At 32.5% G+C, this 13,127-nt stretch overlaps 1 protein-coding gene across 2 annotated transcripts in view; it reads right to left on the reverse strand.

Annotated features, from left to right (window-relative positions):
* mei-41 (meiotic 41) overlaps positions 1–13,127 on the reverse strand; it is a 74,972-nt gene that overhangs the window by 43,735 nt on the left and 18,110 nt on the right. For both annotated transcript variants that reach the window (XM_014426968.3, XM_014426966.3), the window contains 5 exons: positions 12,201–12,283; positions 8,321–8,709; positions 6,392–6,689; positions 4,784–5,224; positions 942–1,107 (listed from right to left, as the gene is read on the reverse strand). In XM_014426968.3, the coding sequence (XP_014282454.1) occupies positions 942–1,107; positions 4,784–5,224; positions 6,392–6,689; positions 8,321–8,709; positions 12,201–12,283 (1,377 nt within the window). The remainder of the gene's footprint in view (positions 1–941; positions 1,108–4,783; positions 5,225–6,391; positions 6,690–8,320; positions 8,710–12,200; positions 12,284–13,127) is intronic.

A 13,127-nucleotide genomic window follows, 5' to 3' on the forward strand; every position in this document is an offset into this window, starting at 1 on the left:
ATTTTTTAAGAATTTTAAAATTTATTAATTTTTTAAAAAATTTAAATCAAAGTTTTCAACTTAACCATTTAAAAAATGAAGAGGGAAAACTTAGAAATTAAATTTGAAAAAAAATACTAATAATTCTATGAGTAAGGAGAAAATATTGATGAAAAGCTGCCGCTAAATCACCTCACACTTATGGTTTGTCAGTGCTATCTCTTCTAGTCAGACTTGTCAGCCTACCATCCTCGTGCTGGTTGACCATTGAGTGCAGAACTATTTTTTTAAAAGATTATTGTGATGTCCCTATATAAGTAAAAATTATTTTTCCACAACAAAATTTTAATAGTTTATTTTTATTATTTGTAAAACTATATTTTTATTATCATGAATTAATATAAAATAATTATGTTTTTGGAAAAATAAAACAATATAATACTAATAAAACAATTCAAATAATGAGTTAATACGTTTAATACAAACACATAAAGTAAGTTGAGAAAAAGTCCCATAGCATTCTTAGATTGATTCAATATTTATAATGCTCAGCTATAATCAAAAGTTCTCCCTCAAATATAAAAATATAAGTAATTAAAATTCAGAAAAATTAAAAATAAATTGGTGATAAAACTAAAATCAACCGTTGGTCTAGTAACAGTACACCATACTACGTAATTTAACAAACACAAGAATAGCAGTTGGAATCATGACCACAGAATAATACAATTACTTTGAATACTCCCACTCTTTTGTACTCAATAACTAAATAATTAAATGCTCAGAAGCTCATAACTCATTGACTCAGTGAAATTTGTAGCACTCCATGAATTTTATGGTATAAACTTTATTACAATGTTAAAACAAACCGAAACATGGAAAACATAGATATTAGATTGAGATAAGTCAGGATGGATATTTTAAAGCTCTAGCCTAAGACCTTATCCTTTAGAACAACTTACTTGGCTCAGCTCTACTTCATAGATAATCAATAACTGCTTCATTGTGATTCCATGAGATTGAGCAATGTCAACAAGCTTTTCTTTCAAATATACTGTTTCAATGTCAGAAAATGTGAAAAATAAAAAAAATGTTTTTATAGCTGAAAGGATAAAATACTTGAATAACCTAAAAAAAAAAATAATAAAATAAATAAAATGAAAACTAACTATAAAAAAATGAACTAACAATCAACTGAATGATTAAATAAAACATTATGCAAAATAAGCAAATTAAATGACCAATAACAAATTAAATAGTTTTGAAAGGATCATTTACACTTAACAATAAAATTAATACTTATTCAAAAGAAAAGGAATATACAGCAAAATAAAACTAGGATAAAATGATTTATATATATATATTGTTTATTTAGTTTTATTTTACTTATTATACATATTTTTATAAATGAGCATATATAAAAATAAATAAACAATTATTTTTATTAAAACTAAATAATGATGCAAATCATTAATGACTAAGCAATGTTGTTTAAAAAATCTATTATATATATACAGGGTCTCCAGAATAAATTAACTCAAATACTTCTAATGACAAAAAGGAAGAAGTAGATAGTAGATCTATTCTATAGTTTCATCAACCACTATTGCTTGGTAACTTGCATGTGATACACACAGCTGATGCGTGGTAAAAACTTGGATTTGGCAAATAACATTCACTTTTTAATACTTTCATTCAAAATCAACTTAAAAAGTCATGAAAGACCCTTTAAAATGCATTTTCATATTTTAAATTTTGAAGGTTTTTACAGTATTTTAGATCCTTGTAATTTCAATTACTAAGTCTATAGGTGTATTATTTTTTATTTTATTTTATTTTTTTGATAAATGATAAAAGTGGTTTCTAAAATAATTTTATCACAATTATGAAAGGGAAATGGACTATATGAATTAAAAATAACACTAGAAACATTAATTTCAATAATAACAATAAAAATAAAGCAAAATATATTTTAAGAAATTAAATAAATTTTCTCTGTTTTTATTTTCATGTAACACAGAGCATAACATCTTGACACACAACACCATAATATCATTAACAATTTCACTAAATATCAAAATCTTGAAAATAGACATTGATTGTATAGCAACAAACAGCCAACCAATACCCCCAAAAATAGACAATCTGGACTCATTACCTAAAGTATAAATTAACTCAGTATTAGATGGCCATGGAACATCTATACTGTGACCTGTGTGGGCAAAACATATGAAGTAAATATGGATGTAAGCTCAATAGTGACCAAGGTTGTGTGGTCCTGACAGGGTTCGCGGATGACCAGGCAGTTTCAGTGTGTGACAAGGTTTGCTGCGGAAAGAGTCATCGACAGCACACAGAGGTCATTCAAGGAAATCGGTTTGGCATTGAATCCTCAAAAGAGTGTGGGCATCGTCATAAATAAAGGAGAACTGGAAGCTGAGAATAGAGATAGCATCCAAACAATGAAAGAAAGCGACACTATAAAATATTTAGGATGCACTTTCTCGGGAGAGCTACAATTCAACGAAGATTCGGTGACAAAGTTAAATAAGAACCTGGATAAACTCGTCACCTCGTGCTTGCTTAAGCCCGAGCAGAAGGTCAACATTGTCAACCATTATGTGTTTCTGGGTCTTACCCTCTACAACTGCTCCCCTCACAAAGCTACATCTTGAAATCTTAGATGGCATCGACACAATGATTCGCAGAAGTGATAAAGCGATTAGAGGGCTCCCTGCGAACACCTCTATGGTGATTTTTTATGCTCTGAGAAGGTACTGAGGTTTAGGCTTGATCCACTGCCAATGGGGGCATTGGAGTACGCCATTTCAAAGAGACCCCGAGAGAAAATAAATTTATATACAATAAACAAATACTTACTGGCTCTGAATGGTCCAATGCCCTGAAATTTAATATAAATTATGCACCCCTATATGGTGTCCCAGGCGTCAGCGGACAGGTTAGAGAAGCTGGGTCCCTCTGTCGCAAATACAATAGAGAGCTTTAAACACCAGCACATGTGCTGGGGAAATGACCCAACAACTCCTTCCTCATAACACGTCAACATCATAGAGTGAAGTACGTGTTATGAGTAACAAAGTAAGTTAAAGAAGCACCAAAATTTAAAGAAATTTTGCCTGCTTTGACGAGGTCTACTGTGTCAATACGGATGGATCCACAAGATATACGGATATTGTTGCTTTCCCTAAATGGGGAAATCAGCAATCATTCTGGATCCCACCGTGATATGAAAATAACGACCTTGACCAAGCAAATAAAGTAGATAGGGAAAAATGCATCCTTTTCCTTAAGAAGTTCCGTGAGGGCTTCGGAGAACGAGGCTTCAACGTGACAGGCCTCTGGTTCGGAGCCCGTGGAACGATACCCAGCACAACTAGGAGCTTCATGGAGGAACTCTGGGTCGATGTCCAGGACATGGCTAGGGTAACAGAAAATATAATATTCCACTCCCTGGGAATCATACACCACCACATGCATGGAAATTAATGTGTAATGGAGTCATCCAAAGGAACGATGACATGCATACATTGTATATCTTATTTGTTATTTTATTTTATTTACTACTTTATTATTTTTGTAAACATTTTTAATATTTATTGTATATTAATTTTAACATAGTTTGTTGAATTTTTTCTTATTTATATTTGTTACTTAAGTATCTTTCATATATCTATCACTATTTTATCCATTATTCTGTTAAATGTACATTGGGTTGAAACCAAAATATAAAAGAGAATAAGAAGGAAAGGAAAAAAAAAAGAGAGAAAGGGGAAAGGATGGAAAAGGAAGGAAAAAAATCATGAAAAAGAGAAAAAGAAAAATGGGGAAAGAAGGAGAAAAAGGAAAAAAAAAAAAAGATAAAAGAACCAAAGAGATGAAACAAAAACAGAAAAAAAAAAGTCATGTTCTTATGTCATATATTACTAATGTTTATAATTATTACTGTATACCTGGTTAGGCTTACTTATCGTAAGATTCAAAATATTGTCTTATTAGACTAAAATAACAATGCTGTGTGACTAGCAACCCAATGATGTTGGGCTGCACAACTTTGTATTTTAATAAAGTTTTTCCTCCTTTTAGGGATTATCTCCATTCCATTTAATATAATACACAAAACTCAGGAACGAGTTTTCATCTTAAAAAAAAAAAAAGTCCATTGGAGGATAGAAAATATTAATATAAAAAAACGAAACAAGAAATATAAAAATCAGAATCAAGTAAATCTGCACTAAGAGAATAAATGTAAAACTGTATTAGCCATATTGAGTGAAATGTGAGAAATAGTTTTTATTGTTAAATCGATTAATATTTTATCCACACAATCAAATTCCCTTTCATAAGTGCAGAAAAATCCTTTCAGAAACAATATTACACTTGAAGAATTATCAATGTTTTTAACAGAAAATAATATATATACAAATGATAGATAACAATACAAGATTCTGGGGATATAATGTTCTAAAATGGCGTAAATCCTTCAATCTTTAAAATATAGAAATGATTTCTACAGGGACTTCCATAACTTTTTAGTGACTAAAAATGAAAGTACTAGAAAGCAGTTGTCTGTAAGTTTTTGCATAAGCGACATAAGAAACTATAAAGCCAATAACAGTGATGAAAATACAGACCTGAACCTACAACTTTTTCTTTAAGCATTTTTTGATTAGGTCATCTGTTAGGCTATAAGAAAACTAGTTAATTTATATTGGACATCCTATATATAATTTTACTACAGAGATCACTTATTAAACTTGAAATACAACAAAAATTTAATACTTACTGAGCAACATCCAAAATAAATGTATATATGGTTTTCTTCCAATTATTTCCTTCATGCCTGATATTTTTAAATGAGAAAATTAAAACCTTTTGAACAACAAATTTGACATATTCAAACTTCAAATCATTTTCTTGATTGTAAAGCAAAAATTTAAATATTCCCACAGGAAATTCCAAATCCAAAGTTAATTTGCAAAGAGCATCAATAAGTGTATCAAGTACTTCACTCGATTTCAGGTAAGGTATGTGGCACATATATTTATTAAAATGAATCAACAATTCTCTCTTCTCTGATACAGGTGTTTGGTCAGACATTAATAATTGAAGATACTTGGAACCATATAAGTCCAGATATTTATTAAGATTTAGTTCCTGGAATTTAACTTGTGATTCTTCTCTCACAATATCACAATTTGTACATTTCAGTGTCCAATCAAAATCCCTAAAAAGTTATGAAATTTAAGCAATAAATAAATTAAAAATTAAAATTTATACCATTCAATGAAACTGAATTACAAATGAAATATCATTCAAAAAAGATAAAACTGAAACATAGTCCAACATCAAACCATAACGCTCTGTTGCACAGGTTTGTCAGATAACATGTGCATTTGAGAACCAACAAGAAATGGTAAGGGAATTACAGTATACATATATAAAACAATGTATGTATACAGTTAAATTATACCGAATAATTATTAATAAAAATGAGCATATGAGTATTTTAATCCTGCTGGGTCATAACTAATATAATTTATTACAACTTAATTTAGATATATGGCTATATTTCCATAAAGATGAATTGGTAATTGGGTAAAGCAAGCGAATTGGAAGAGATTTCAATATTTTGTTAACAGTGGAAGAGATATCAATATTTTGTTAACACTGAAAGAAAGCATAGCATGAATTTGGAATGGCCTTAGTGGCATCTAAACAAATAAAAAATGTAGTTCTTGATTCCCCACATACAGATAAACTGAAGTGTATATAGGTTTAAAATAAAGGAAAAAAATTATAAATTTCTTTTCCAAATATTGATGCTAAAACAGAGGGGAAAGAAAAAGATTTTTCATTCACTGGTTTAACTTTGTGCCACCTTTAAAATTGGAATGTACATGTTACCATCACACTGGAAGAAGTAATAAATAATGATTGCAATTATATTATTCAATAAAGTTTATTTCAGGTATATAAAATTTATTGTTTTGTTTTATCATAAAATGGACAGAACGTTTCAGTAGATATAATATGCATATCAAATTATAAAACTATTAAATATTTTAATTTTCAACATTTCATAAGTATCTATTGAGAGGGATAAATTTATTTTTTAGTTATGAAAATGAAAATTTGGATGTCAGTGTCTGTTAAAGGGGTGCTGGTTGAGAAGGGGTCAAAATTCCTATACCTCAGGCCGGGACTCTTGAAAATTATCTATTGGAATGAATGTCGATTGAGGAGTGGAATCCATTAGATGAGGTTTCACTACATTTAAAAATCATGCTCTAACCAACAACTTATTACCAACTATTTTTTTTTTTTTTTTATTCTTCACTGATGAACTTATTCATAAATATAATAATTATATTTTATAGAATTAATTATTTACCTTGTTAAAACACAAGAGCCAGAAAGAAAACATGGTATAACACTCCTTAAATTATTATTTCTAAAAACGTTATCAACTTCTTCTTTTAATAAAAGGTTTAAAGTACTTAATAAGAAACTATTTGAGGTAGTTTTAAACAGTGTATGGTAAATAATAAGTGAAATTTTATCTCCATGATCTTTGGTTTTTTTAACTGCTTCTTTTATACAAGGAATCACTTTTGAAACAGGGAAATTGATACTTTTTCTGAAGATAAAAATCAAATGAATCATACCATAAAAACATTGAGCTCTGATACCTGTAATAGAAAAGAAAAAATTAATATTAAAGAAAAACATGTCATTGGGGTAACGGTAAAAATTATCAAGTTTCAAATTATTAATTATTAAGTTTCAAATTATCTAGAAACTAATAACTCTTGACCATTTTTACACATTAACCAGATAATATTCAAATGCATAATTGCGCGCGCGCACGCACCCTCTCCACACACACACCCCCCTTTCACATGACTAACATGGGAACGTGAAAACCATGCGAAGAAAGTGAGGCGGCACTCAGCCATTTCCCTCCATGCAGTAATGCCTAGCAGTGGTCCCGTGGAGAGGAATGATGGGCGGTGGTTTTAGTGAGTAAAACTCCCACACACAGATAGGTACGGGCCTATCCGTGTCTTCTGAAGATTTCCACTGACCCTTGTAAAAAAAAACATCCCTTCCCACTGGTAGCTGGCAGATAGGTCTGTGACCAAAACACCCACAATGACCAGGAGGGTATCATGGCAACACTGGGGTTACATGAATCAAAGATTATCCGGCAGGGAATCATTCCTAATTATGATGGAAAACCCTTGAGAATAGGTACAGGGGAGCACAAGGCTGGCTAGGTAATGAATAGTCAACACGGCAAATAACATGGTTATATTCAGTGTCAATCAAGATGTTGCTGGCTAACTCCCAGCCTACTAGTGGCTTTAATGATTTTATAGCTAACTCTCATACCCAGTCTCATGCAGGAAAGAGGAGATACCAGTGGGTGAGAGGCTGTCCTCAGTTTCAATCACTCCAAGAGAAATACAAAGCTGAATGATGTAAGCTCTGGTAAGCAATCAAAAGGGGCAACTGGCAATGCTGGAAAGAAATTGAGAAGAACCTCTGGGGAAAGCTTTACAGGACTATAACAAAGCAGCTAAAGAGTAGTGCTACGTGAATGCCCATGTGCACAGTGGCTTATCAGAGAATCATTGCCACTGTTTCCAGAATGAGAGGAATTCTTGAAGATAGGTCTAACTCCATTTGAAACACCATCCATGTTGGGTTAGGAACTCAGCAATATCAATTCATTCATTCACTTTCCATGGAAGTCTTTAGTTCCTGCTAGCATAAATTGTCCTTCCTCATCGAGGAAAAGACAATGCCTGACCCTGATTCTTAAGGGTAAGAGAGGACTAATAGGTATTTATGGCAATGGACCAATATATCTGTTTAATAAAATTGACAAGGCCTAGGGGAAGATCTCGGGAAACAGGCTGCAAGTTTAGCATTAGATATGAGGAACACCTTTAAATCAGTACAATGGAACTGTAATCTGGATGGCCCACAGGTAATGGGTGTCCCTATGTTCCTTAAGAAGATAATCAATGACTACTTTAAGGACAGAACCTTGATATATCCAGTAGAGGAAAGGCAGAGAGTTTCAAAGAGAACCAGAAGAGTATCTCAGGATCCAGCCCTGCTGTGGAATGTTTTGAACAAAAAAGTGCTCAGGCCTACCCTACCAGAGTAATAGTAAGAGTAGAGATTATAGTCACAATTTCATATACTTCCTAATGAGTGTTTTTTATCATGGAATTATTTTTACAAACATAATTATATATGTAAATTATTAATTATCTCTAGAAATTAGAAAATAGAAAAAAATAAAACTTACATGAACTCATATTTCTGATAAAAGGACACAACAAAATTTTATATAGTTTTATGTTGAAACATCTTTTTTCCTCCATCATACAAACCAGAGAAACAGCTAATTGAATTAAACTAGGTACTAATTCTTTTTTCGATTGATCACTTATACACTGGTAAATTTGGCTGATAATGGTATCATGATCAGTAATTATATCAAAGAATTTAAATTTCAACTGATATTTATCTTGCAAAGTTCTGACACGTTTTATCATGGATAAAATTTGCAATGCATCTTCCAATTCAGTCTTAAGTTCACTTAACGAAAAATTAGCCCATTCCTGGCAGAATTTTTTTAAACTACTTACAAAGTGACTCCATAATTCACTTTCTTCTCTAATATTTAAAACATTTCTGAAAAACAAAAACCAACAAAGAAAAAATAGTTAGGGTTCATTGAAATCTATTTGCAACACAAAATATAAATACTAAAAATAAAACTCAAATACCTCAGAAAATGTTTTTTAATTTACAAGTAATATATATAAGCAATAATATTAAATTTTGTTTAATTTAAACATAATGCTAAAAGCACTTCACAATTGATGACTATTATGTAATTAATCATATTTATTACATTTGATGTATTTTTTTTTCAATTCATTACACAATAAATTTATCATTGAACTACTTGCTAATGATAAATGGATATAGTAACAGAGACTGATATAGATGAAAAAATAATTTTAAGAATGATAAAGAATGAAAGAAAGAAATTTCCCCTGACTGATCCCCAACAAATATTAGTTAGTGTATAAAGATGGTTGACTTATATTAATCAAGGAGATAGTCCCTGTAGTGGTCAGAGACAATAACAATTAAAAAAAAAAGGTCAACTATTCAGCAAGACCTAATTTTCTAGATCACATTGTCAGTCTCCATCAGGGGTAAATAAAAAGATAGAGAGTAGTGGTATTAGTAATGTAGGAATATAAAAGTGGTATATAAGTAAACAGGTAAAATAAAAAATAAATATTCTTTGTTGTGGCCAACATATGGTCCACAAATAGATTGTTGGAACATATGATTTTTATTAAGTCAAAAAACAAAACAACTACTTTCTGTTTTTTATATTGAAAAATAGACAGACAACTCCTTAACGTCTCACTTCATACACATATCTTCTTCATTGTCTCCTCACTACGCACTCGTAGTTGCCAGCATTCTGGCCATCATCACCAGCCTAATCATTTTAGCCATGGCAGACAGACTACTTCGACTCATCCGCCAAGAGGACAAGACGCGCAGATGTACGTCCTTTTGTCGATCCACCTCCACGAGAACATCCACTAAGGACAATTGACCACAACCGGGGCCCCATCAATCACCGATGATATAAAACTTTTTTCTCTCTTTTGTTCAATTCATTTAATTTTGTAATAGTTTTAAGCTTTCTTTTTTTCTAGTTTGTAAAGAGAAATTAAATTTCTATGTATCCCAGATTAAAACATGTGCTTCTCAAGGGTGAGGTATTGCGAAAGACCCTGAAAAATTATTCTTATTTAAAGGTATGTACTTAGAACTGAGACCTTGTTACACTTCCTTCTGTGAGGCCTACGATTCACTTAAAGAGCTTTGATCCCACTCAAATCTTTCATACCTTTTTCGAACTAAAGAAGATGTTTCCCTCTTTAAATCCGTGCAGGAGTATTATTATAAAGGTCTTGCCATCCATGAACATTATATGAACCCCACTCCTGTGGGTCCTCTTGCCTATGCAGCCTTAATGGCTCAAATCAATTATCTTCACTCGTTATCACAAATCAATCTTTCCTCGCCAATGACAGTCAAGACCCTAAGTCCTCATTCTATCAACAATAGCATAATTACAAAGTGTCCAAGCTTTAAGAGAGTCCTCAATAACCATTGTTATAATTTAGGTACAGATGAAGGATCACTTTAGCCAACCAGTAATTCTAAAAATCTTCCTCAAAACTGTGGAGCCGCAGGCACACCTCCCTGTTCCAATTCTACATGCCACTCTAGTTCACTGGGTCATTGCAGTAAATTTATAAATTCCTTAGTGGTACAACACAAAAAACATTCTGTCCGTTCAGCTGTGCAAGAGCCACTTATAGACATTTCGTTGGAAGTTACCTCCATACAAACTCACTCACAACAGTTACCCTCTTCTTTGGGGTCTCCTAGCAGTCCTCATGGTCCTACTGGGCTCCAAGAGCCTGATTCACTAAGGTCAGATCGTCCGGCTACATCTGATCCTAATAAATCTAACGACATTTGGTTAGATAATATTTTCGTCCAAGACGAAACTCCAGGATCAAAACGCCCAGCTGTGTCAGATTCTGGTCATGCTAGCAACATTTCGCTGGTAAATAATTGTCTTCCATTTCCCTCACAATTATGGCGCACCTCCAAGAGGTCCCCAATCTGTGGTCAACCTGAACCTATCCGGCTGCCTCAGCCTGAAACCCCAAGATGTAAACTGCCTACTCCACTAGACGCTAATAAAACCAATGACATTTCGTTCGTGAATCACTCACAGCACTTACCCACTTCTGAGAGGTCTCCACGCAATTCTCTTGGTCCCTCCGAGCTCTATGAGCTTGATCCCTTGAGATCAGATCGACCATCTTCATCTGATCTTAATAATTGTAACAACATTTCTTTAGAAGTCATATTTCTCCGAAATGGTTCATTACGTCTCAGCCCCAAGAGGCCCCTACTCACTAATCAAAAACTTCTCCTCATTAGTGTTTCTGAGTCCAAGCATTAAGTAGACCACACCGTCAACGCCAGAAGATGGTATGGTTGAGAACGTCAACCTACTGAAGCGATGGCCGGTAGTGAAGCAAATCCTTCAATACAGTTGGCAAAGATCGAGAATGGAGTATTTGCATCAGCTGCTACAACGGACATTACCAAGAACAAACCTTAACATCAGTTACCTCGTAATCATAAACGAGCAGTATACATTTTTCAAGGTTTGGCCTCTCGGAAGAATCATCTGAGTGTCAAATCTAAAAACCAAAAACTGGAGAATATTAGCAACAAATTATCAAACTAGCTCTCCTTAACCTCGTCAGTGTCAATTTAAAATTTTTAACAAATTTTAGGCAGGCAGTATGTTGCGGCCAATATATGGTCCACAAATCGATTGTTGGCACATATGATTTTTATTAAGTAAAAAAAAAAAAACAACTACTTCCCGTTGTTTTTTATACTGAAAAATAGACAGACAACTCCTTAACGTCTCACTGCATACATATATCTTCTCCATTGTCTCCTCACTATCCACTCGTAGTTGCCAGCATTCTGGCCATCTTAATTATTTTAGCCACGGCGGGCAGACTACTTTGACTCATCCTCCAAGAGGACAAGGCGGGCAGAAGTAGGTCCTTATGTCGATCTACCTCCACGAGAACATCCACTAAGGACAACGACCACAACTGGGGCCCCATAAATCACCGGTGATATAAGATTTTTTTCTCTCCCTTTTGTTCAATTCATTTCATTTTGTAGTAGTTTTAAGCTTTCCTGTTTTCTAGTTTGTATATTTTTATACATTGTATAATTTTATTATGTTCACTAATTAAAAAATAACAAAATTCAGCAATTCTTTTCTTTTTACTACTCTCCATGGTTGGGCTAGTAAAGGTTCCTTTTGAACCCCTACCCACCGTAACATTCTTATATGGCCAGAATCAAACCTTTGGCCCTAGAGTTAGAAATGCAGGGCCTTACTTAATGAGTCTACTCCATAAATAATGAATCATTACAAAAGTAAAATGATAAAATATAATACAACTGTAATAGAAAAAATAAAATTCAGAAACAAACAATTTGATAGTTATAAAGAACTCTATTAAGAAAGTAATATAATTAACCTTTGCAAGGTGTCTACTCCAGTATTAATAACATGATCTTCAATAACCTTATACAAATATGCTTCAAATAGACAATAGAGAACCTGAAACAGAATGATACTATTTTAACAATCAATAAATTAACTAAACAAGTCTTGGAGCTAAAGTAAATCAATATTTATTTATAATTGAATTTATTAAATGATATTTGACTCAGGATGAAAATTAAAGATAATAAAGAACCAATAAATAAATAAATGTTTTTACCAATTAAGAAAAGGTAAAAATCCACACTAACAATTTTAATTTATATATCATACTAGGTTCCATGTACATTGCTATTGTCATTGGGTATCTAAAGCACATAAGGTGCTATTAACAGAACTGAGTCAATCCTGGGCAAGGGTCATTCTGTTAACCAAATACTCTAAGTGAGGTGTCATCCACAAATCCTCTGTTAAATCCTGTACTACCATGTCCTGTCCATTTGACTGAGCCCTACCCTCCTCTCCACCAAACTGCTGTAAAATTGAAAATTCCCTTCAGATTTAAGGTGCTAGGAAATTCTGGAACTATATTCCTCTTGCCACATACCAAACACCATCAGTTCCTTTGTTCAAATTCCTTCTTTCAACTACATTTTACACCTCTAATTAGAATAATTATTATTTATAATCTTAATATTTTCTTGAGACTGGTAAATTTTTAAAAATAAATACTTCAAATTCTATCCATTATAGTCTCAAAACCTTTTATTTCTCTTATAAGCCTGACGTTTCGGCCAATCTGGCCATCTTCAGGGACAATCTACTTAATACAACTTTGAAATTATATAATTTAAAAAACTCTAACTCCATGCAGGCTATTCTGCCCAGATCAAAAACATCAATTTCTAATTAGTCAAATATTCACTTAAAACAAAATCAAAATCATTTATCATCAGACACT

This window comes from Halyomorpha halys, unplaced genomic scaffold, assembly GCF_000696795.3.
Source record: "Halyomorpha halys isolate HHAL.00 unplaced genomic scaffold, Hhal_1.1 Scaffold605.1, whole genome shotgun sequence".
Taxonomy (NCBI): Eukaryota; Metazoa; Arthropoda; class Insecta; order Hemiptera; family Pentatomidae; genus Halyomorpha; species Halyomorpha halys.